Source organism: Aphelocoma coerulescens, chromosome 1A (assembly GCF_041296385.1).
Source record: "Aphelocoma coerulescens isolate FSJ_1873_10779 chromosome 1A, UR_Acoe_1.0, whole genome shotgun sequence".
In the NCBI taxonomy this organism is placed as follows: domain Eukaryota; kingdom Metazoa; phylum Chordata; class Aves; order Passeriformes; family Corvidae; genus Aphelocoma; species Aphelocoma coerulescens.
Window position 1 is genome coordinate 71,546,569 of NC_091014.1, and position 26,555 is coordinate 71,573,123.

Sequence of the window (26,555 nt, forward strand, 5' to 3'; positions counted from 1 at the left end):
ATCACTACTAAGCTTCATTTTGCCTTTCCACAATTCCTTTTAAAGGCTTCGATCCCTTAGGAAAGAAGAAATAAAAATGGGAAAAGCAGGAATGAAATGATACTGGGCTGGCAGTAGTCACAGTATCTATAGACAGAGTGTGTAAAGAGCTACTGTTTCCACACTGAGTGTTGTTAACACCTCCTGCACAGTTGGAAGCCACTGGAATGAGCAAACTTGATATTGCTACTTATTTGTCCCATTCTTTTTCTACATTGTGTCTTTACACAATTGCAGCACAATCTTATTCCAAGTTGGGAGTTACACCACAGATGATTTTGAAACTGGAACAAGGACTTTCTTTTTCATTCCTACTTACTACTTGTCCTGTATTTGAACTCAGATTGTTGGGGGCTTCTGCACGAACCTGCCACCTAATCCTTGCCTTGTGCTCTGAAGGGTGTTCCACTCTTGCAGAGAAAAGGTTAACTCAAGTGGGAATATAAAAAAAATTGGGTGCACTGCAGAACTGGAGAGATAGAGCATCAGTTCTTTCTGACCACCTTGTCGTTTTTTGTATTCAGCATATTTGCAAAATGACTTTTATCAGAAGAAGAGCTATCAGCTGGGATAAATGTTCCAGGCAAAGGATCGGGTTGACTGATGGAGGTTGGTATTAAGTGCTTGTGATGTTTTGCACTCAATGGGAAATGTTTATTCTGATTCTGAAATGTAAAAAAGTAAGGGAAAAAGTTTGCTGAAGCTTCTCTCGATCTCTTCTCAACTTTCTTTTGTGTTGTGTTCTTGAACCCTTTCTGAGTATGCGCACAGATGAGTGTCACTCTGCAGCTCCCTGTAGAGTTCTCATGGCTAAAGTATCCAAATGCTTGCCACTACCATAGCAAAAAGCTCAACATACAAATGTCTTTCTTTCTCCTGTACTGTGCATGGAAGTAGTTTAGAAATTAGTTCAGACACAACTGTGGACTAGGGACTAAATTTTGCAGATAATTTCCATTTTATCTGTGCATTATATAATCATCTCCATCTTGATGTGTGAAGGCAGTGGCAATATAGTGTGTCACTGCCTTCTCCTTAGCCATTGTGCTCCTCTCCTGTTGTTGTTTTGAAGTGGGCCCAGTCTGTTCTATCTCATTCTCTCTTCTACATTCCATTTTATTTACTGTCATTGGCACGATCTGTGCTATTTATTGCTTGTTACTCTCTCTTTGGCCCCTGGTTGTGCAGTGTCTTACTTTCAAGGATCTACACAGTCCTTCATTAGCAGCTCTTTTCAATATTCTTTCCCAACCCTGCTGTATACCTTTCTTTCCCTTTAAGCATTGTCTTATCGTTTGCATTTCCATTAAGTTAGAATGAAAGCATATCATTCCCTTGTTTCTTAAATTTACACAGTGTTTTCTAAATCTGCAAATGTATTTGTAAAGTTCAGTCATTCTAAATAGTTTTTTCATGCATTCTCTGAAGTCTCATTCACAGAAAAATATTGCATGCTGTATCCACCTCTTATTATGACTGATCAATTATCTGTATCTAGTCAAGTGGTATTCCTTGGGATTCTCAAACTAAGTTGGCTTTTGATTTTTCACGTGTGTACTCACACAGCATTCTTTGTCATGAGGGGGAGGATTAGGGAGGGGAAGTTAATTTTTTTTTAATCTGTCTAAATCACCAATGTCCCTAGAGGAACTAGGCCATGATATACCCCCAATAAAAATAAATTTTTTTAATAAATAAATAAATAAATAAATAAATAAATAAATAAAAGTAATGCATTGAATAGTGGTCTGAGCAAAGACAGAGGGCTTGAAGTTCCCAATTTTCTGTTTCTCCCACTTCTGTAAGAGGTGATATTTGATCAGGTGGTACTTTATGTTTTTGGTAAGACAGTATTTGACAACCTACCTCTTTGATCACTCCCTGCTTGAAAGGTAGAAAACCTCTGCAGTGCTGTTGCTGCCTGTGTGCTGTGGCAGCCAGCCTGCCTGCACAGTCAGCCCTCAGGCTGGATAAAGAGGGCAATGTGATCATTCACATTGTTCACAGTTATGTTTTGGATACTCCATGAGGCAAATGAAGTGGTGCAACTGAGGAAAAAATTAAATGAGGAGTGAAGGTGCTCTCTCAGTAATTAAAGTTTTGTGGTTTTGATGTTGAGGTTCAGTTTCCAGCTTTGACTTGATTCATCTTGTGAGTGTGTGTTGGGGTTTTAAGAGGTCTAGTTTTTTTCTGTTAAAGGAATTTTTCCCCCATACTGTTACTAAGAAAACAAATCGCTGGATGCTTAAGAGAGACAAAAGACCTGGCTGCTCCTTTTGTTTCACCTGAGTGTGTGGTCAGTTCAGGCTCCGGTGTTCGGACAGAGAGGAGTCGGCTTGCTTCGGCTGCTTTTCTTTGTGCTGAAGAAGCCCCGGGATCCCAAAGCCGCCTTCCCTGCCCCGCTGGAGGTTGGGCTGTGGCCGCCCTGCCCTGCCGCTGCTTCGAGCCTTCGCTACATTGTAGCCCTGCTTGCCCTGCCAGCCCAGACCTCCGGGGGATTCCCCGCTTGGATACATCTCATCTGCCATCCCGGATTTGTGCTCCAGCCTGCCGCTCCAGCCTGCCGTTCCAGCCTGCTGTTCCTGAGCCTCCGGCCGGACACCGGGGCCAGCTGCCCAGGGGTTTGTGAAGCCTTTGTTCCATCCTTCCCTGGGACCCCAGACCACCAGTGCCGCGTGCTCCCCGAGCTCGCTCCGGAGCGCCCCCTGCAGCCGTGGGGGAACCATCGCACCTGCCCTGCTCACCGGGAGCCACCAGCGCCCCTGCCGGCTGCGAGCGGAACTGCACCCGAGGGGAAAGGGCCCGACAGCTGAGAAGGCTGGGACTGGGTTTGTGATTGTTTGCTGTTACTGCCATAGTTATTGTTGTTTGTTTGACTGGTTATACACATATAGATATATAATAGTAAAGAACTGTTATTCCTATTTCCCACATCTTTGCCTAAAAGCCCCTTGATTTCAAAATTATAATAACTTGGAGGGAAAGGGGTTACATCTGCCATTCCCAAGGGAGGCTTCTGCCTTCCTTAGCAGACACCTGTCTTTCAAACCAGTGTGTTTCAGTGTGTTTCTGTGACTTCATTTTTAGCTCCTGCAGCTTCCTTCCACACGTATACTCAGAGTTCCTGCCTCTGGAGGGGTTTTACTGGATCATAGGGATTTCTTTGAATGATGTACAGATGCTCAGAGATCCTGGGAAGGGACAGAGAAAATCATTGAGATTGTCATCCTCTATTTATTGTGTATGAGAAAGTAGGAAGTCTTGAGATGGACGTCCATTGTCAACTCATCCTTCTGCGTCCTTCACTTCTGCAAACACCTGCACAACTGTTTATAATTCTCATTCCATAGTTTGTAATAAACAGTTTTATTTTATGATGCAGGAGGAGAATCTCTCTGAGGTTTACTACTTCAACTCTTTTCTGTCCATTGACAGCAGAACTGCAAGAGTGCTGTTGTGAGAAATTTGGTTCCGTATGTCTCTTCCGCCATTCCTTCCAGCTTCTTTGAACACCTTTCTTCTTCAGACCTGTAGCACCTGTTTTTCAAGGTGCAGTTACCAGTTGTGTGTTTCCCATCTCTGGCCATGGGCTTTACTACAATTTTTGGTCTGTAGATTGCGCTTTTTATGCAACCTGTGGAAAGAAAAGTACATGAAATTAAGTTTGTGCCATCAGCTTAGTTCTTTTCATGGCCAAGCCTGCATACACCCAGGAAAATGCTTGGACCTGTGAAGTCTCATCTTCATCTCCACAAGGTTTCCTTTGGAGGACATGAGAAAATATTGGCAGGCAAGATTAGATAAACAGGGCGGTAGTTCACTACCTTTGATTTGACAGACATAATCCCGTGGCTTAAGATAAAATCATATGATTTGTCTTTAATAACAAATAAACAGCATTTAATGGATGCAAACAAGCTCATATTCATAATACCTCAGCAAGGAAAACACGTTACCAAGTTGGGAAACTAAGGAAAAGGGATTTATCTAGATCTTGAAAGACAGCTCTGATTCCATCTCAGTCCTGGTATGCTTAGCCAGAAGCAGACTCAGAGGCTGGGGTGGAAGGACCCTCCTCTTTGTGTTGCCAAGCCACAGGGTTTTTCATGAGTAAAGTGTGCTAATGGCTGATGGCTTTTGCAAAAAAACTGTTCATAAAGTTGCCTTCATCTTTGTCCTCTGAACAAAGCACACTCTTCAGGTTCCATGACAAAATCAGCTTCCTTCATGTACTGACATTCCCTTGCCAGAAAGAGTGGGATCTCCCTGGGCTTGGGGGGCAGGAGCACTGGGTGACTGTTCCTCTGGCTGCTGCTGCTCTTATGTTGGCAGTGACCCATGTGGACACAAGAGCCTGGATTTGGAATGAGGATGTGCCTAGATGTAAGCACTCAGTTTGGGCTCTTTATTTCCTCTCCTGCTTTGTTTGCTTTCACCAAAACTGTACTTGGGAGTGATGGAAAATTGAAAGGTTGCTCTGAGCAGTTTCATGTGTACCATGCAAACATGCCTGCACTTGAAAAACACTAATCACTTCAGAGTCATCCTAAAAGCTCATGCTGTTGGGATGAAATGTGTGTATGAAGAATTGCTGTGGAAATATCTACACCAGGTCTGGAGAGAAGGCAGGGATTTTTTTCTTTTCTTTTCAACTTATCCAAAATTTCTGATGGGAATACTTCACAACTGAAGCTCTGCCTTCCCTTGGGCAAAATGCAACCATTTAACTTCTATCTTCTTTCTATGTATACTGAGGAACAGTTGGTTTGATCCCATAGGAAGTCTGTATCTGCTCACATTTACATTTGTTCATTTCAGGAGGATTCTGTGTTATCTAGGAAAAAGCAGGGGGGCGGGAGGGGAAAGGATTTGGCGTAGTTTATTGTACTGCTGGTTCTTCCTGACACTCCAAAGAAGATGTGCATTTCCAAATTTGATTTTAAGTTGGGGTGAAGAAGGGAGAAATAGAAATGATTATCAGGTTGGAGTGGGGCTTGGGTTGGGACTGGTGGGAGGAATGGGGTAGAGGGAATGTGAATCAGGAGGCAGCAGCTTTGGAACTGGATACAATAAATTACTCTAATTTATTGTTAGTTCTTCTGATTGCATGCAGTTTCATTTCCTTTTGCAGTGCTTGGTCATAGCAAACAGTGCCTTTTTAAGCAAAAATGAGAAGCCCCTGAATACTGGACACATAGAATGCAAAGTTTAATGACATTCACGCAGAGGAGAAGAAAAGAGTGAGGCAGAATACTGAAACAAAGGGGAGGCAGGTTATCAAGAAATGTGAGCTTGATGCCATTTAGAAAGGGTCTGGGTCCCATGATTTAGCTAAAAATGACAAGATGCCACTCTAGAAATGCAAATGTCTGCCCTGCACCTTATAGCTATAATGAATGAGTTTCACACAACGGAAACATTCAGCTTGCTCTAGGGCACTTACTGGGGCTCCATATGCTAACTGCATGTTCCTGGCCTTTAATCACTCTTGCTTTGTTTTCTCAAAACTTAAATTAGAAGTACATTAGTGTTTATACCGGACCCAGGGTGTTTTTGTGAGTTTCTTTGTAGAGAGTTGGTTTTGTTTTTCACCAACAAACAAGCCATATGAATGTAATCCTCTTGAATGCATGGGATGAGGCAAATCATGAGAAACTGAAGTTGGCAACAGCAAAAGAGTGTAAATTTTGAGCTGTTAATGGAAAGTAGGACTCTGGCTTTGGGGCTGGGGGAGAACCCGTGTTACACAGCAGGGAGCCAGTTAAACCCTCCTCTGACCTGCCAAGACGATGCCTGTGTGCTTTCTGCTTTATTCATAGTGAGGTCAAGCCAAAGTTTTCCTCTGTGGTAAGTTAGGGTTTAAAAAAAGCATATTTAAAAAAACATATAAAAAAAAGCCTTGCAGACCTCCTCCAGAACACAGTGCCCCCTATCTAAAGGCTGTTATTACTGGGGGCTTCAGCACAGGCTATGTCTTCCTATTAGCAGTTTATTGTACATTTTTAGCTTGGGATTAAGTGAACGAATTAGAGATCCATCCATAAAATAAAATGGGAAACCAACTACTATTGCCTTGAAGATTTTTTTGGGGAGGACTTTATCCCACACACATAATATTTAATTTTCTAGATGCATATATGCAGCATGTGTGTGAGTGGGCACACATGTAACTCCACTGCAAGTTTTATAAGCTCTGTTTCTGACAGAAAACTGGTCTGATTAATAGGGGTAGGAGACAAAATGCCAGCTTGTAGATTTGTTTCCTCTGCAGAAATCGGCTCCTCCCTCCCTGTTACACTCCTTCTTGATCTGATGTAACAAGAAGAGATAGTCAGCTGTGAATCAAGCGCCTTGTTCTCATTTCCTTGATCATTGGCATGGTTTGAGAGAGAGAAAGGAGGAGGGATTATTTGTGAGGTTCCCCCTCCTCCTCTCCTTCAAGATGCACAAGTACTTCCAGAATGTTCCATGATATCAATCTGATTTTTCTCATTAAATAACATCCTCTTCCTCCCTATTCCATGTTAGCTTAAAAGTGCTGTTTACACTTCACTAAGCTACTAATTCCGAGCTTTGGCAAGTGGATTGCCAGTTAGCAATACCATTTAAAACGCATTGGTTTTTGCAGCAAGCTGTTTAATGGGTTCAGAAATTAAAGGCTAAATGCACTTGACTGAATATGTGCATCTCTAAGCCCACAGTTACCATTGCTGGAGTATTTACCAGTTTGGAAAAATCTCTTTTTACATAAATCTGTCAGTTCTTCATTGCTGCCTGTCCTAGAGAGCAGGCACACTGAGAGTTTGGCCACTTACGCTGACAAGCTGGGATGGGGTTTTTTTGAAGCAACTTTAATCGTCATCTGGTGTCACATTTCTGCACTATGGTTTTGCTTGGAGGATTGTACAAATTTGTTCCCATAACATTCAGGTTGTATATGATCCCTTGTGAAAGAAAATGGCATGTTGGTATTCTCATTACGATATCAAGGAGACAAGGAACTAGATTGTCTTGGGAGAATAAGCAAGAAATACAAGGGTAGAATTGGAAGCGGAAAAAGTTTAGCTGTCGTGCGCTGCAGTACATAAAATTGCTGATGTGTGGAAGAGCTTGTGAATGCTTCTAAACCAGATTTTTAATATCAATAACATTAATGGAAGCCTTTCCTGGAGAATGTGGCAGGTCAGAAAATCAAAAGCCATTTTGCCCCTTAGTAGAAAGACTAAGGGGCAAAATTTCAATATTTCCTGGCATGTGCTGTTTCAATATTTCCTGGCATGTGCTTTCCTTCTAATTAATGCCATACACAGAAGGGGTAACCATTCAGCCATCTTTCCAGCTTTAAAAGAGTCAAAGATTAAAAAAAAAAAAACAATTACACAATGTAATAATTGGAGAAGGGATTTTGGGGGGCATGTCTGGGGTGGTGGTGTTGTGCCTTGTTCCTCTCTTCTGTTTCAGGCAGTGTTTGTAATTCTTTGGCAGGAGTGACTAATTTATTGTCTGACTATCCTATCTGGATTCATACAGGGTGGCTTTCAATCCCTTCCACTCCCCCTCCCCCCCGCCAAAATTCTTCTGATGTGCTGAGTATTTGTTTGGGAAGGGAAGGAGGAGGGGGAAAGGGAGAAGGTTATATGTTTCTGACCTGCTTTACTGCTTTTCAACTGCAAGTAAATTAATGCACACACTAGCTTCCCCTCTGCTGTGCTGATTGGATCCTTATGCCGATTAAATATTTCACACTGATAGAGGGTGCTGAAAGCACTCAGCTGGTAATGCAGCATGTACATCAGTGATACAATAACTGACTCTCAGGTTAAAGTCAAACAAAACCGCCAGTTTGCTGCAGTTTTGATTGGAATGAGTTTCACTTTGAATTTAAATCCTTTAGCCTGCTGCAGCGATGGCTAATTAACTGAGATCTGATAGAGGCAAAGAAATACGTTCTTAATTCTGATGACAGGCAGGCAGGACGTTGTCAAAAAAAAAAAAAAAAAAAGAGAAAAAGAAAAAGAGAAAAAGGAGAAGAAACCAACAGACAAAAGAAGTCGTAAAAAAACCCCCAACCAACTAATGCTGAGACTGTACTTCAGCACATGTAAACCTTCCTGCCCGTGTTTCACACTCAGCTTCCTTTGGCTAAAAGTCTGCCCCTGGAAAGGCTCTTTCCATCGAGTCCCAGATTTTCTTCAGCTATTTTTTTTAATCCCTCTAACAAAAACTAACACTCGAGTTGTACCTAGTCGGGCAGTCGCTACCTCCTTGTTTATTAATCGTGCTTTCGGGGGCTTCCTTTAGGAAAGGGCAGGGAGACGGGAGCAGCCATACTGGGGAGGAGGAAGGCGGGAGGGGGAGGAAGAGGAGGAGGAAGGCTGCATGCCCCCGGGTACCTCACGTCAGCCTGCGCCACGGTGACGTCTCCCTGGGGGTCATTAAAAATACTTCTGTCGAGCAATTTTCTTCTTCCTCCCCTCCTTTCTCCCCATCCCTGCCCCCGCCCAAGCTGGGGCGTCGCAGGGAGAGCGTTTGCATCAAACTGACAGGTCATTTACCGAGCGAATGGTAGGAGGAACCCGACCTTCTTTAAAACGCTTCTCCTCCTCCTCCCCCTCGGTTGCACGTCTTGAACACCTTTACATCGAAATACAGCATTTTTGGAAACTGCATGAAACCTTCCCTTGTGACAGTCTTCATCCTTGTTTGTATGAGAACCTTTTTTAATGTCTTCTCTTTGGGCACAGGCAGCCTGGTGCCCAAGGCCTGTATGCAAAAGGAAGCTTTTTTTATGGGAGGCCAGGGATAAAATACAGACTATGAAGCCTTTTGCCTCCATAAGCATCCACCAAACTCCTCTGGGTGCCTGTGTGTACACATGTGCTTGGCTGAAGCCCTGCTCATTTCTGTTTCAGTGTGTAAAGTTATGAGGGTGGCTGGCTCATGACTTAAGGTGCAGATCAGGCAGGATCAGCCATGTATATAAATAGCAACTTGGAAATATATGAGAAATACATGGAAATGCATATGATTGAACCAAAATCCTAAGACGATGTACTAAAGTGCTGTAGCTCACGACTGTTTGCCATGCACTTGTGTATTGTCACTCTCTGAATATTAAATATTCTGTTGTTCAAGATAATTTTATTGTGACTATTGGGTAAATGAAGAGGGGCCATGGACCTCATTGCTGAAGAAGTCTGTTCAAATGGTTTGCATGCATGGCATTAGATTAGTGTGGAATGTTAAATTATTAATTGACAAGACATCATTTTGGTTTTAAAGTGGATTGCCAGTGTTCTGCAAGCTAAATAAACTCTCAGGGTTATGCCAAATATTTTCTCGTAGCCATGGAGCCACTAAGGAAAAAAACTGATATTGCTCTGAAAACAGTTACAGTTTTTCACAATCAAACTGCTTTGTCAGAGCATCATTCTAGAAAGATTAATGGACTGAGGTCTCTGTCTACAGTGTGTAGGCGTTAGAATACAAATGTGATGGACAGTGAATTTTAGGTCCTTTTTAAACGGATCTCATATTTTACTAGGAAAACATGGAGGTTTGCTGAAAGACGTGTCTGTTTTAAATCACTGCTGTGGCAGACAGCAGCCAGGAGCTGAGAATTCCTCCCTTGTAGAGCATGACCATATTCTTATTTGAGATGCATGTAGGAAGTAATGTTGACATCAGATCAGTAAGGATTTGAAGACATGTTGTAAACTGCAGCAGAGTGACAATGAAGGAGCCAAAGCCTTGCACCAGAAGCAGTGCCATGTATATGGAGCCTGGCTGGAGCCTGCGTGTGCACATATACGTGCCCCATTGCGCAGTGGATCACAACAGAACAGCCAGCTGCAAACACTTTCTCACTTTGCTCTTTCCGTTGCTTTATTCACTGAACAGAATGATTTGTGGTTTGTGATAGCAGAAGTAGCATTTGAGTAACCAAGTTTGAGGCTAGAACTGTTGGACGGCCGCCTTCTCACATGAAAACCTTTACAGCACAGACCTCGCTAGAAAGGAGGGGACGGGGAGAAGGCTTACATGCCCTAATAAATAAAGGCCAGAGTTATTTTGATACATATGGAAAAAATATTAACTCTGCTCTAAATAGTTGAGACCATGCCATGTACAAGATGGGAAATCATAAACAAGTGGCAGATTTCCAGCACATTGTGGTGTGTTTGCATGTGACCAGCATACATATTTCAAACTCCAACTGCCTGTGGCATCCTGCAGTGAAAATGAAAGTTGTGTTGCTATTGAAAAGGCGCTGCTTCAAAATTGGTGCATTGTGTGGGCTATTATGCTGTGGATGAGAAGCAGAGACCTGCTTTCCAGCATTTAAAGCCAATATTTTTTTTCTTGTTTTCCTCTCTTTTGGCTCTTCCATTGTATCAGCATGTGTTTTCTGCTGCGGTGTCTAAAGCTTGCTTAGTTTCTTATTGTTCATTATTCCAAAAGTATCAGATAATATGTTATGCTGACTGATTCTCAAAATGCAGATTTTCTTTTTCTTTAAAAACTAAGATTATTCTTGTAATTAATCTGGCAGAAATAGAATACAGCAGATGTAGGTTTTGTTGAGGATTTTTTTAATCTCTCGTATCATAATCTTTGTTTCTGTCAACACTCCTTTACCAACATCTTCTCAGGGTTATAATGTAAAAATGGCTGTTACAAAGGAAAAAACACAGAATAGTTCACCTCTTAACTAACACAGTTTGATTAAAGGGGCTATTTTCACAGTTTTGATAGGTACATTTTAGAAAATTAATAAAAGAGATACAGAAGAGATGCTGTTGCTGCTTTTCCCTAAATAAACAGTTTTTCTGTAAGTCTACTTTGGAAGCTAATCTTGATCCTTTGTATATACTTCCATATTTAGTTTCTAAAATTTTCAGTTATTTAAATAAACTTAGTATAACATTGTATCGTCAGGAGGTGACAGATGTGGGCCAATTACTCTTTGCAAGCCTGCCCCAAGGACATAATATTTTCCCTATATTTACTTAGAAAAGCCACAAAACCTATATTCAAATGAAAGTTTTTCAGTTTTACAAGCATTGCATATTTATCACAACTTAGACTGAAACAAGCAGTAACCTTTATTTCCGTAGCTCTTTTGGTTGCATGCACATGAACAGACAGGATTGTGAGATTATTAGGAAAAATGTTAACATGCATCACATGCAAAGACCCAAAACTGACTCACTGATAATGTATGTAGGGAGAACAAGTAGGAATGGGATGTATGGTAGTTTGAGTAGCGAAATTTTTTGTTGGTTTACAGAATTTCTGCTTTTGTACTTCTCAGCTAATTTGCTCCTTTGAAACAAGACAAAAAGCAATTAGTGCTATTGAAGTTTGTCAAGAAAGTCATAATCTACTTCTACTTAATTTACTTGGTTTTTCCTCTGAGCTACCAAGGATTGTCTCTCTTTTGGTGTCTCTTTTAGATGTTTTCTGTTGCTGGCCTGTCTGAGAACAACATAAAGCTGTACTAATACCACTAGATTATTACTTACTAGAAATTTCAGTGAAAATATGAAATCAGAGTAATGCTGGGTGTTTCTGTAAGAAGTTTTTCATTCAGTAACCCACACATTCATGTCTGAGGACAAAAATTAAGACACTTCATCAGTACATGGGTCTATCAGGAATAGCAAGTGCTTCTAGGGCCACAAAAGAGAATTCCCAATGCTACTGATGTCAGCAGCAAACCTCTGGTTGCCTGCAATAGAGCTAGGATTTCCCTCATGGACTAACTCCAGATAGGCAATGGATTTCTAGCACTGTAACCAAGGACAGCATTTTCAGACAGTGTGTGAACTTACATTTTTCATAGGTCACAAAGCAAAAATACAACCACAGAGCTGAACTCTTAGTCTGAGAGCTTTATGTCACTGTAGGGGTTAATAAGGTGCTGAGCAATGAAATATTCTGTAGAGCAGGAGAGGTGGTGGTCAGCTCTCCCACATGCTGTCCAAATTCTGTTTGGCATCTGCAGCAGCATACCATGGGGCATAGAAGCAGTGCAAGGAACACCAGTGGAAAACTGTGTTACGACAAACCAGAGAAATAGAGTTTAACAGAATTTTTTCATAAGCAACTTTTTCCCCCCTACATAAAACATGTACCTGACCTTCTTGTCTTTCACTTGAGCACTCTTAAACTGTTAGACAGGTATATTTCTGTGTTGAAGGAAAAGCTCTTTTCTCTTCAAAACTTCTATGACACACAACAGCATAGAGAATAAGGAGAATATTGCCTATGCTTCCTTGGGATGATTGTCAGGATAATGGAGAATGAAAGGTAAAGACAAAAATGAAGAAAGCTCAAAACAATTTATACAAAGTCACGATTACTTGAGTAATACTGACATTAGAATCACAGAACTACAGATTCAATAAGGTTGGAAAAGACCTCAAAGATCATTGAATCTAACCTTTGACCAAAAAGAAGTAATTTCTGTATATTAAAATCTGAAGCAAGTATCTCTGGTAAAGCATATGCTTGTGATTTCATATAAACACAAAAACTACAGTTCCTGGAGCAAACATATTTGTCCACTAAGCCTTTCCAGTCTTAAAGTGTATGATGGGTTTAAAGGTAAGGAGGGATGTATTTTCCTAGAAGTCACTTAAGTTTTATGCTACAGGGCTTCTACTTTATGCCCAGTAGTAAGTTTTCAGCCTTCATTCTGGCAAGAACTAAGCATGTTTGTGACTTCATACACACACTCACACATATATACACACACCATATTTTAAACAAAGTTGACAACAAAACTGTTACGGGCTTTAACAGTAGAGCAGCAGTTTCCCAAAGGCTGTACATTAGATGTAATTGCATTAGAGTCCAAAGTTATGGTCAGTGCATAAAGTTAAACACGGGCAGAACTGTTTGCAGGATTAACTGCCTTTGATGTCAACTCTAGTAAAAATGAGATGTTTAATAATTAAAGGTATCAAAAGAGGCTTGAACCAGCATACTTTTTCCACATATACTTAACTTGCCTAAATGGCACTAATAAGAAAAGCTTCCAAAATTACTCAAAGTGCAAAAACTTTATAGAAGTTATTTTTCTTCCCAAAAGTGCATTTTATGCACACAGTTATTTACCGTATGCATCTTCACAGTACCTACAGAAATCTCAAATACAAATCTTGTAAGACATCCTATAACAAGGTCATAATCAAAATATTCCTAATACAGATGATGAAATAGCCACTCTGTAGCAATATAAAAGAACAACTATTAAGAAAAACAGAGAACTGTTAGTTAAAATGGTGCTATGGAGAAAAGTTAGCTTGGATGATGTTAATGATGGTAATAATAATAATAAGAGTTGTAATTACCGCCACAGGAAAAATAGTGGAAGTTTGTGAGGAAAAGAAAACTTTAAAGGGAAAGCAGCAAACTGACTCCAAAGTCAGGCAGAGTGAAAGAACACAGGAAGTCGCTAAGCACTGGGGTGCGGTGGGCACGCAGAATGGATATTCAGACCAATGGAAGAGAAAATTGAAAATACCCTTCTTTAATCCTTTTATTATTAATTGAAGCTGCAGTATTGCCTAGACTTATATCACGATCAGGATATTAGCTCGAGGCAAAATCCAAAGGGAAAAAAATCCAACCCAAAACCCCAACTTTGGTAGCCCAGAGTGCAACCCGCGAATTCCCGAGCAAGGAAGGGGAACCCAGCCCTTCCCCTGCCAGGAAGAAAACTGTAATCCCAACCAAACCCCAAATCCGTGCTGCCTGGGGGCCGGCGGGCCGTGTGCGTCGGCATCCCTGCGGTGATGATGCCGCTTCTCTCTCCCCCTCTCCCGGCAGAAGCTGGCGGTGCTGGTGGGCAGCGGCGCCAGCGGCAGCGCCAAGCCCGGCGTTGTCCCGGCCCTCCTCAAGGCTCCAGGCGGCAGGAGCCCCGGCGGCAGCCCCGGGCACAACCTGCCCATATCCGCGCTGTCAGCCCGGGCGCCCATCGTGATGGTCACGGCGACCCTGCACGGCGGGATGGGCGCGGAGCCCCCGCAGAGCGCGCCCGTCAATCTGCAGACCACGGCCAAGGTGGTGGGTGCCCGCCGGCCTCTCGAGCTCGGCTCCAGCGCCCAGGTACGGTGGGGAGGGAGAGAGGGAGGGATGGAGGCCAGGAGGGCGGGGTGGGGGCCTGAAGGGAAGGAGGCAGGGAGGGATGGGAGCCGAGAGGAAGGGATGAGGGCCGGGCGGGAGCGGGGCGGCGCTGCGAGCTCTGCCGCGGACGGGTGGCCGCTGGGCGGAGGGTGTGAATGGGCTCCGGGCTGGGGGAGGTGCCGGCGGGGCAGGGGGATACCTGTCCTTCCATTCCAGTGCTCTCGGGGTGCAAGAGCAAGGGGAGATCTGTCCCTTCATCCCGGAGCCCTCGGAGTGCGGTTCTCGCCCCGGCGCCCTGCAAGGGCAGGGCTTCCTGCTCTGGTGCTGAGCGCTGGGCAGTTGGGCACCTCGTGTTGCTCGCCCCCAGTTGCCCCACCTTCTGTCGCCACGTCTCGGATTCAGGAGCAGTTCTTAAATCTCACAAAGTTTACCTAGAGAAATGCTTGCGGGGTGGAGGGGCTCCTGGCTATGCTGGCGTTTCAAGCCCCCGCAGTACGGTGCTCTCGCTTAGGCACGGGGGAGCTGGCAGGCTGTTGCCTCCCGGTTCAGATGCCTATACATATTTAATGCTTATGTTCACGGTAATTAAAATATTAAATAAATGGACTTAGTGAAAGGAGGTCGGAAGGGGTAGGGGCGCTGTTTGTTTGCTGCTAACCATGTTTGTGCAGTCCATTAACAGAGAAGATTTGACTCCAGTCATGCTGTGTCAGAGAGAGAGGGAGATGATGCTGATGAAGTAAAAATGTGAAGAAAGTGACAAAGCCTTTCCAAAACTTTGTAGAAGAGGGTGTAAAGTATTACTGCTCACATGGGAAATGTGGATTTCTTTTCTGCTTTCTGCACATAGGGGCTGTGTTAGTCTGGGGTTTTTTTTAAACTCTGATTCCCCTTCACAGGCTCAGGATATGAATCTCTAATAATCAGGAAAGGAGAACCTGGTATGGATAAAGGCAACAGGCAAACTGTACCTGAAGATTTTTGTAAGTCAAGGTTACATTGGAATGCATGAGGCTTTTTAGTACCCAGGGAGCCCCTTCCTAAACACCCTATGGTGGTCACCTACTGCACCCACCAACAAATAGAAAGCACTTTGGAAACCAAATTGTCCTGTCACTTTTTCTGGAGAAACAGTGTTCTGTTTAGCTGTTACACTAAAGTATCTGTCTGGGGAATTCGATTTTGAATATCCATTTTGTATTTCATTCTGGGTAATTTCCTTTTTTAGAAAGTGTTGTTTATGCTTTATTGAAAAGATACTTGATGGCATACTAGTAGATATTTCTTAGAATCCTGGAAAATAACTATAGAAAGGATAATAATATGAAAGATAAAAGTTAAAAGTCAATATTACAACCGTCAATCATTTTGTGAAGGACTATCTTTTACTTTCACTGTCAGGAGCCATTGGAAGAAAAGAATCAAAGCAGTGAGGGAAGAAGCTTGAAATATAATTTAATGTGTTTAGACCAAACAGTGAAGAAACAGTCCCAGGTGCTGGAGAGCAGTGTGAGTTAGAACATTTGGCTGCAAACTTTTCACTTCTTCAAGTGTTGTTGGAGAAAGACTTTCTAACCTGCTGTGGTGTTGAATAATCCATGCTCCTTCCCATTTATCCTTTTAAAAGGGCAAATGGGTTCCACTCCCATCTTTCACATCCCCAGGCTTGCTGGGCTCAGTGGTGTAATGCAGCCTGCTGGAGCCAAGCACTAATGCTCCTGCAGGTTTCTATTTTATATGCTCTCAAAGCTGAAACAGTATTTGTCCTGGCATTGCAACTTTTGCTTGCAAAGAGCAGCTTCATTTCAAGCAGAGGCTTTCTGTTGTTGGAATAGCATGGGAATGTTGACCAGCATTTGGGTTTGCCTTGGTTTTGCTAGAGGAAAAGGTCTAGTGTTTTTATTTAGAGATGTCTTCACATTACAAATTTTCAACAACTGTAGTTTTGTGATCTAGTATCTCTGATTATGTTTGTAATTTATGAAGGAAGAAGCTGAGGAATGGTAAGTTTCTAAACCAGAGGACTATTACGGTTTTATTTTTTTGAGAATAGTCAACAAGCATGAATAGAAACAGTTAGAAATACTGAATTACAAAAATAAAATTGCAAGCTGACCATTGGTCCTAAACTGTCATCAAGCTTAGTGCAAGATTGCATGTTAATTATCACTCCTCTACCCAAATTAAATTTGTTTTGCAAGAATTATTTTTCTGGGAAAATTTTTAAAAAAGCTATTCTTGCTTCATGCTCAGTATTCTTTATTGTTCCCAGAGTGTTAATCATTAATCAATAATAGTAACACCTTAGCTACAAGCTCTAAATGTCAGAGGGAAATTTAATTGCTGACATTTATTAATAAGCATTTACTATGTCTTCTTTTTGGGTTCTTTTGTGGTGTTGGTACTGCTCAGAAAAGTGTTTGGGTTTTTCTTTCTACAGAAATGTATGAAGTTTGTAAGATGGAGGATAATAGCTCTCTGCAAACTGGGCTAAGGTGGCAAGCTGATGGTTGTAAATGAGATTACTGGTGTACTGTAGCCTCTTCCTCTGCATCTGCAAAGTGAGGGAAAGGGCTAGGGCATAAAATGTAATGTTACAAGTTTCTGAACAGTGGTTTCTGCTTGAAAGCATTTAGAGGATCAGGATGTGTATATGGTCATCTCATGTGGTACCCAGCAGGAAGAATGAAATGCTAAATGAAACACAGCAGAAAAAAATAGGGCATCAAACATTGTAATCTAAATACAGAACTTTCAAATACAGATAGGATTAAATGTAAATTTGTTTAAAATTTTTCATTTGGGCAGCTGCAACTCAGCACTTTCATTTTAGGCTGTTGTTTATCCAGCAGATTTTTAAAGTGATTTTGAAATGTTATTGACTTAATGGAAGTCATATCTGCATTGGAAAAAGTATCTGAGTAAAGAAATGCATAATAGAGGCTAAAGGATTGTTTAGATATATATCACATGGTTTATTGGAGGCAGGAAACATTGTAAGATTAAAAAGGATTGAAATGTGTAAGCATCGGAAATGGCGAGCTGCAGGAATGAGTTCTGGGTCTACACTATTCCCTGGCATCCTTTTAGTGTCAATCCCATGTGTGAACATATGACTGTTGGAGCTACACTGATGCAAGTGTACAGACAGGGATATCACAAATGGAGCTCTTTGTCCCACTTAGAGAAATAAAGCTTAAAGCTTCATTTGGATGATCTGGAGCAAGTTATGTTGGCTAAAGCAGAATTTTGCTGCATTAAGCTGAATTTTGCTGGTATATGCTGTATATATGGTAGATGTGCTTTCACTTCAGAGAATTGCTAGTGCTGTTGTGTAGAGAGAATGCCCTAGAGCTAGTCAACGTATGCCTGCACCTACAACATACTTTGGTATAAAGAGATTTTGATATAAGCCTCTCAAATTTTATTTTTATTGCAATGATATTTATGTGGTATTTGCCCTTTCCTATCCTCACCACCATTTCCTGACTGAAAGCAAGATCTGAGGTTGCTTTGCTGAAGGATGAAGTCCCATCTGCTGTGCTGGAGCAACATACCTTGTAAAGAAATGCCCCTCTGCTGCCTCCTCATTCTCTTCTAACTAGCAAAACTGTGGGCGAACAGTCATCCCAGGGTCTAGTTTGGGGAAATCAGAAAACCTTTTGGCTGTTGGGAAGACAGTTGGATCAGGCAGTATTGGGAGTACAAGCAGAGAGGGGGAACACAGCTGTCAGACCCCTTGGCTGCCTGTCTTGGGGTGACTTTATGATGTGTATCCCATATTGCTGCCCTATGCCCAGAAATTAACTTTGTGCCTTTCTATGCCTCTAAACTGAGCCTGAGAGGGGGAAGGAAAAACTGAGCAAAACTTTTTCAAAGCAGTTTGCAGCTTGTTCAAGGTCATACAGAGATAGCAAACATTTTTTTCCCCAGCTGCGGCAGGGGAGGGAGGAAGCACCTGGCTTGCTGTTTCCTGAGTCAGTTTTTGGCCAGTTGTTCAGCTTCTTTTTCTCTGGAGAGAGACTGAGAGTTGAATTTTTTTCCCTTCCCTGGAATTTCAGATTTTCTCCCTTTTCCTCTGGACTGCTTCAATATCAGAACACATCGGGAAGACTTTCCACTGTGCGCAGAGGGCCTGGCCCTGGGCCAAGCCCCAGCTCCGAGGAGACCAAAGGGAGGACTCTGACACTTTCCCAGGCTTTTTCTCCACAGCGAGAGACTTTATTATTTAGCATTACTATCCTTTTCCCATGTGTTTGTTAAATAAGTAGCTTTTATGGCTTTCACTTTCCTTTGAGGAAAATTTGTTTTCCCCAAACTGGTAGGGGAGGGGTGGTGACCTGCCTTCTCTCGGAGGATATATTTCTAAATTTGGCCAAACCGGTACACTACCTTTCAAGATCTGTTGTCAAAGACAACATGCTGGAAGGGCATGTCAGCACTGCGCCACAGAGCACCAGGACACACACACACACACACACACACAGAGTGTCTGGAACTCACTGGGATCTCTGTCCCCTGTTACTCTGTGCAGCTCTTAGAAAACACCTTAGCAAGGTCCTGACTCCCTGTCCATCACGACTTCACAAACAGCATCAAACCCACCTCCCACTCCTCTCTGTACTTCCCTTCCTACTCATGTATTCCCTGGGTCAGCTGGAGATAAGTTTGACAGCTTCCCCATGCTCATGTACTCTTTCATCTTGGGGCTTGTCTATACAGGGGGATTCTTTCAAAGCAAAATACAGTATGAGGATTTATAGTGCTATAAATTCTTGGCAAGAAATAAACTGTTCTCCACAAATGCTTCATTAACTCCACAGCTCACAGAACTACTTGTGTCCCTGTTTAGATTGTGCAATCTACATGAGTATGCATTTCTTTTTTTCAAGAAATGTGGCTTTTATACATGTAGGAGGATGCTCATATATACCTGTTAGTTATCTGTATATTCAATTTACCAGAAAAAAATGCATCCCAGAACTTTAGGAACATGCTCCTGCCTACGATGGCCATTTTTCAGAATAATTTATTTGTAGAATGATTTCTTGCCTTTCTCTTCACCATCCTATTTTATGTGCTTCACTATGCTCTTTGTAAAAGTACTTCCTCCATAACTGGAAATCCACCTGTGCATATGACTAAGTCTTTTGGTTTTTGTTTATTATTTGTATTGCAGCAGTACTTACAGATTTTATTTATAGATGTATTTACCTGTAGTGGCTGTGTGGCAATACAGCTTTTTCTTTCTAGAATCCATGTTAGCACAGTGCCTGAAAACACAGCAATAGTTAATTTATTCTCCTAATATGGAGTTATTATGACTAAAGTGTTATTATTCCATGTTTTACTGTGGGAAAACTGAGAAAATAAAGGATCCACTTATGCTGATCTCTTTATCCTTCTCCATAGGAAGCTTACAAGTGCTGCCTTAGGCAGGATCCCTGTATAGGCAGCCACACTACAGGCCTTTTTGGTAATTGTGAGAATGCCTCAGACATGTCCATGCTGCACATGGCATCCTTGGGAATGAGAACTGTCCCACAAGTCCTTGGATCATGCTACAGCCCCCTTTAGCATTTCCTGCAGCTCTTTGTGCATCTGCCTCATACTTCTTCCTCATCTATGTGGATCCATGTGCTGAAATGCAGGTGGAAATGATAAGTAGTGAGCACAAGTAAGGACAAAAGAAAGATCCAGAGGCTCCACACAGATCTAGGGGAGAGGAAAAATAAAGACATTTTTCTATGGATTATAACAGCCTTGGTCGTGTTGGCCATCACCGGAGCACCAGCATCTCGCTGGCATCAGAGATGTGCCAAGTTGTCTGTGATTGCCAAAAATTGGTTGTGTTTCTGGAGTCCACGGCTCCTGCTCTTAGTGTAACATGAGTTGTATTTTTCTTCAGATCTGGATTGGTCAATGATGGCTGATGAATTTCAAGATATTGAAGAGATTTTTTGAGGCCTTACTTGAGCTTTGTTTTATCAGTCACTGTATTGGTTTCTGGATGTCTGTCCTGGAGGAACAGAACAATGATTGCTCTGTGTGGCTAATGGTTCCTATTGACTTTCCCTGAGTTGTTCTGTTTTTTACAATTTCCTCAAATGTGAAACAGAAGCTGGGTTTCCTGCTGGGGTCAAATTAGGGCTCTGAGCTTTCAGCTTTTGCTGGTCTGTGAGAGCAACCTGGCATGGAAACAGCGTTCTGTTAGAAATAACAACAGTGGAGAAAACTCCACAGAAAGCCTGTGGCATGGAGATTTTGACCAGACAAGTACTGACATGGCCACAGTTTCATACACTAGAGTTGTTGTAAAGAGAGGAATTCTGAAGTATGGTCCTATTAGAGTGTACCTTCAGGAGATATGTGTAAATGTAGAATAGGAGAGGTGAGTTGATTAAATTAAGAATAATAATAAAGAAAGCACACAAGGGAGTAGGAACCCCAAGGATTCACGACCCCACACACCAGCCAGTGATCAATTCTTGCCATTTGGGCTTAAGTTTTAACTCTACCATTAGAATGTTGTAAAGAGCATGGTAATTTTAGGAAATGGGTTATAGAGTGTGTGTGATAGATTCTGCTTATATCTGCACCCTCTTAGTTGCAGGTTTATTAAGGGGAGGGTCATGAATTTACTCCATATTTAAATATGGGTAGCCAAGAGCAGGATTTGGCCTTACTACTCTGATATATACTGCATAAAAGCACTTTAAAATTTGTATTCTTGCTAAATAGCATAAAATTACATCCTTTCAGGTTAATTAAACCATTTCTCAATGCTGGTTGCTGTTGATGGGATATTTAAACGTCAGATTCAGAATTAGCACTTACGTTTCCTGATGATAAATGGCTTCCTTTTAAATATCCCAGATATACGCATATGGTTGATGCATCTAAAGCATGTGGATTTCTGCTCTGCTCAATCTGCATTTCTATTTGGTCTACATTAGGGTTCAAACACCCAAAGATTGAATAAAGACTCTCAAGATCTGAATAAAACTTCATTAGGCCCTATACCGTATTCATTACACAGCCAAAAATTTCCAGTGAAGGCAGCAGAATATTCAGCAGGAAAGGATAAGCAAAAGTGGACTCACACTGACTGTCTGATGCTTTGTTGTAAGAATCTTAAGAGCAACTTTTCCAAATTTGTTTCTGTGGGAACTGGCAAATAAACACCCTGCTGGAAGAGAATTAATGACCAGGGAATAATTGTGAGTCCCGGTTTTTGGACACCAGACCAGGGTTGCTGTCTGCAGCGTTTGTGTCACTGAACATCCCATCTGCAGGTCCATGTGCAGTGGGATGTAGGAATGGATATGCTGCTTAAGTGTTTATGGAATGGATTTTCTTCATGTGAGTGTCTGGGAAGTGTCTCTACTGAGGAACACAAGCAGAAGGAGATTAACTGAAAACTACTTTAGTTTTGTCAATGATTCGTGGTCCTGCAGAAGAATGATAGAGCTGTCAGTACATTTGTATGTCTAGTCCTTATAGCCAGAGGTACTTCATTGTCCTGTCTATAGGGAACCATACAAAAGAGACCAGGTTAAAGGAGGGAAATGTAATTGCTCCAATTTCATGCCTTTTCTTAGGCTCAATTTTAACTGCCTGAAAAAGAAAGTCTTAAAATTTAGGAATATAAAAATTTAGAAGTGTAGGCAGCAGGGGAGGAGGGTATTCTGCCCTTCTGCCCTGCTCAGGTGAGATCCCACCTACGAAGCTTCCTCCAGCCCTGGGGTCCCAGCACAGGAAGGACATGGGAGCTGTTGGAGCAAGTCCAGAGGTGGCACCAAGATGATCAGAGGGATGAAGCAGCTCTGCTGAGAGGAAACCCTGGGAGAATTCGGATTGGTCAGTCTGAAGAGAAGTTTTGGGGTGACCTAATTATCTGAAGGACCCAACAAGGAAGGTGAAGACAGAGTTTGGACAAGGGTCTGGAGTGACAGGACAAGTGAAAATGGCTTCAAACTGACAGAAGGCAGGGTTAGATGAGATATTGGGAAGAAATTTTTCCTGTAAGGGTGGGTGAGGCCCTGGCACAGGCTGCCCAGAGAAGCTGTGGCTTCCCTGGAAGTATCCAAGGGCAAGGTTGGATGGGGCTTGGAGCAACCTGGTCTAGTGGAAGGTGTTCTTGCCCATGGCAGGGGTAGGACAGGATGAGCTTTAAGGTCCTTTCCAACCAAAGCTTTTCTTGGATTCTGTGACTCTATGAATATATAGACAGTCCCCTTATGGAAGTGATATTTTAATATGTCCTTATATATTATCCATACAAACAAAGTTCTGGGTCCCTTGTTCTAATGCCGAGAGTTTTGACGCTAATCAGAGTAGCTCCCATGTAGAGATTTGATTCACTTCAGAAAAGCAAAGAATGCTCTAAAAATGATAATACACTGTAACTACTTCATTGTAATTGGAGGCTGTCTCTGCTTCACAGAAATTACCAGGCAAGCATTATTGAAAATGCCAGAATTTTCAAGTTAGTTCTATTTGAAATGGGAGAACAAGAATGTGAGGGGATGGATAGAAAATTTGAGGGCTGTGTGATTCAAACTTGAAGTGCAGTTTGTAATAGCAAAAGATGTCTTGGGGTGATTTTATGATAATACTGTATTTCTCTATCATCTGCTTTATGCCCAGAAATGGGTCCCACAGCTTTAAGCTGGGTCCGAGGAAGAGGGGGGAGAGAAGCCAGGCGAATTCTTCAGTGTGGTTTGTGTTCAAGGACTCACACACTCCCCCATGTTCTCACCACTGCAGAGCTGAGGGAGCACCTTCCTGCTTTTTAGCTAGCCTGTTGGCTGAGGCCAGAAATTTTCCCATACTGGCATACTGAAATCCTCCAGTAATTTCTTCTTCTGGAACTATTCGGCCTAGCTGTGATCCAAGAACCAGATCATCGGACCCCGTGGACCAGCAGGGAGACTGCAGCAACACCGCATCCCAGCACCAGGCCTTGGGAGGGGCCGAGCCAGCTACAGAGGGAGCTCTAAATCCACCAGCTTCCTCTGCATCAAGGAGGTTTAATATTTTAACATTTTTCCTGTGCCCTGCTGGCACTTTGTTAAATAAATAGTTTCTCTCACTTTCCTCCAAGAAATTCCTTTTGTATTGGTGGGGGAAGGAGTGCTGAAACCTGCCTTCTGTGGAGGAGATGTTCCTTCCAGAGCATTTCCCCCGAAACTTGTCTCAAACCAAGACAGAAGATGATCAACTTTGGGGCTGGAGAAATCATCCTCTAAATCTTTTTCTAAATGATAGGATACATAAACAGATCTACTTATTCTACATGTGCTGTTACTTTAATAAGAGGTACCACGTTAAGAAAAGAAAGGCTTTGGATTATTGCCAAACATCTTAGTTCTATTTATTGTCTAAAGGTGGGGTTTTTTCATTATCTACAGAGTTTGTCAGATATTTGAATAATTTGCAGGAATCTGTTTCATACCAGACTGCAAACTCTGTATTTATCTTCTTTCAATGTTTGCATTGCGAATACAGGCATGATAAGATTTCCTGTTGGTGTTCTAACAGTATCAGGATTTGGCAATTGTTCTGCTACTAATCTCACAATGTGCATTTGTGTCTATATTGAAATTAATTGGAAAACTGTATCAGGAAGTATTGCTCTTCAACTATTTTATGTATAAATGTGGAGGGGTTGGTCAGAGAGATGGGAGAGAGAATAGATGCTGTAAATACAGAGTGCTGATGAATACTCAAGTAGTAAATAGAAATATCTTAAAAGTCATTTCTGACAGTAATAAAGGCAGAAATTTGATTTCATCTGTGGATAATAAACTTATTTCACATGACAATGTAAGTGGTACTTATATTAATATTTATTAGTACTTATTGATGTTAGGGTTTAGTTGTTCTCTTTTCCTCACATCACAGCCATTTTATAAAAATTCAAGTTAAATTGCTACACAATAAGCAATTAAAAGTGTTTGTGTGTGTGTGAGAGAGAGAGAAGAAAGTAATCTGTGTGTGGAGATATTCCTATAGAGAAGGACAGACCCTCCCTGATGAGGAATCTAGAGAGTTTTACTCAAAGTGATGGAGTTCTGTTTGCACTAGTTAAAGATGTAGCTCTTTGAATGCATGTTTCAACCCACAGGCACTGTTTTGCTGTTCATATCAGGGTGGTTTGCATGGGTTTCCTGCCTTTTAACAGGGTGTTCGTATATCCCTTGCTTTGACTGTGGGCAGTGCCTCTTCAGGAACGAGATTGTGCACTATGTTCAATGGCCTTTTTATGTGACATGTGAAGGATTGCCAACTTAGAGGATAATGTGAGTCATAAAGTGCCTGATCCAAATTTAACCAAATTTGTTCATCTCTAAATTTAGAGCTGAATGGCAAGACAGATATATTTAAATTTCCATCAGTGACAAGGACAGTGTTGGCGGATGCCTGTTAACAGCTATAGTGTGTGGTTTTGATACTCATATATGTATGTATGGGTGGGAAAAGACTAGTTACTTTTACTTATCATGAGCCTGTTTCTTCTTTGACCGCTTTTAAATCACTATTGGGCTTGATGTTCCTTCCATGCAGATAATTCTTGTGCAGAAGGTGTGCTGTGGTCTTGAGTCACGCTTTTGCCCTCTTGAGTAGAAAGACTTGCATTGGACTTGGATTTTTGTCATTATGAAAACTGAAATAGAGACCCTTTTAAAATAAGGCAGGTACCAGGCAAGGTAAGACAAACCAAAATTCTTTTTGTTAATCTTACAATCAGGCTTCAATATCAATAATTTCAGAAAATGGGTTCAAGTTCATCCTCCATTTGAGCATAATGCTGAGTTAACATATATATAATTCACATGTCTTCAACAGGATTAATCATATCCATGTATCAGTTTGTATTTACCTGATTAGCTGTGCTGGAGTCTCAATCTTTTTGAGTGTTCTAATTCTTTGGCCAAATATTGTCCTTGGAGATTTGACCAGTGAAAGCAAGACCATGTCCCCACTGCTTTTGTGCAAGGCATTTTGTTAATGGGTATGACTGTTTGTTTGAGGGTTTTTCTCAGTGAGATCTTTATTAAGATAAGACCTCTGTTCAGTCTTTTTCTTGTTTTATTTTATTAGGACCCCAGTTCAGTGACTTGTGTCATCAAATTTGCACATGTAGTGATGGATTGTGATATTACAGACAATTTGATTGTTGCATCCCTCACTGAATCAAACAATGAGATTGGGTGGGTTGGAGATATGTTCATTTTTATATACAGGATCACTGAAATAGCAGTGACTGAATAGGTAATACCAGAATGTGCATAACAGCTTTGATAAGATTTAAGCAACATTGTGCTTCCTGTAGTTTGCTGAACTGGTAATGATAATTTAAGGGTCTTACCTTAAATGTTTTCTATACTTCTGGATGTGAAACAAACCCACAAGTTAGCATTTTTTAATTTCATATAATATGAATTTTTCTTTGAAACATCAGTACACTAAGGTATTTTTAAAAGACAGATATTGTAGCATAGTAGTAATAAGAATACTGTAGAAATATGGCAGGGATACTACAGGGATACTATGATTTTAGAAGACTGTATATGGGAATTAGTTAGCACTTGCTCTAATAAAACCCCACCACTCTATTTGCTGATTTCACATTTTCTTAAGAGTGAAGCATTACTATATTCATTTTCCCTCACACTTTTCTTTTCAAAATACAAGCCAATCATCTATATTCTGTCAATTTGTGTCATTTTTTAACCTTTCTTGTAATATGGCAAATTAGATATTGCATATGTTATTATTGCTAGAAAAGGACAGCCCAACTTCCCTAATAAGTATGAGAAGACAAAAAAGCTTCAGGTTTCTGCTATATCTGTGTTCTGAAGTAGGTTTCAAAGCCAGAGTAACTGTGTTTGAAACATCACTATGATGGCTCAGAATTGTCAGGTCTTGAGGAATATGAGCTCAAACTCTCATTCTTCTAGCCTGAGTCCAGAAATTGGTTTTGAATTTAGAAGTTATTACATAGAACCACAATTAATTTATATCTTGGTGTATCATGGTGTGTTTACACTTAAGTAAGTTTAAAAGTGTTAATAACAAAGTATTTCTCAGCAAATCCTATGAGCATTGTCAAATGTGTGAGTTTGGAATATGTCCACTGAAGTCAGGTCTAAGGAAGCTTGATTTGTACTAGAAGACTTAATCTACATCACTAACATGTCTTTAACTATTTTCCTAATGACTATACAATAGGCTTGGCAAGTGATTGTTGTTATTATTACTATTACATTTTCTTTGAAAAGGGATGTTTGATGAAAAGAAAAATCCACCAGCTTTTTGACACATTCATCCTAATTTTTACATTTTTTCAATTTTCAGTACGAGGGTGTGAGTGTACA

At 41.4% G+C, this 26,555-nt stretch overlaps 2 protein-coding genes across 3 annotated transcripts in view; both read left to right on the forward strand.

Moving 5' to 3' along the window:
• The window catches only part of LOC138104775 (PHD finger protein 21A-like), a 93,735-nt gene extending 91,121 nt beyond the window's left edge, over positions 1-2,614 (forward strand). The window contains exons 4-5 of one of the 2 annotated variants that reach the window (XM_069003979.1): positions 564-648; positions 2,239-2,614. In XM_069003979.1, the coding sequence (XP_068860080.1) occupies positions 564-648; positions 2,239-2,264 (111 nt within the window). In that variant the 3' untranslated portion in view covers positions 2,265-2,614. The remainder of the gene's footprint in view (positions 1-563; positions 649-2,238) is intronic. The other variant, XM_069003980.1, reaches the window with a different exon arrangement.
• A 10,963-nt stretch (positions 2,615-13,577) lies between these two features.
• Positions 13,578-26,555, forward strand: part of LOC138104774 (PHD finger protein 21B-like) — an 81,548-nt gene continuing 68,570 nt past the window's right edge. The window contains exon 1 of the mRNA XM_069003978.1: positions 13,578-14,154. Within this exon, the coding sequence (XP_068860079.1) occupies positions 14,029-14,154 (126 nt within the window). The 5' untranslated portion in view covers positions 13,578-14,028. The remainder of the gene's footprint in view (positions 14,155-26,555) is intronic.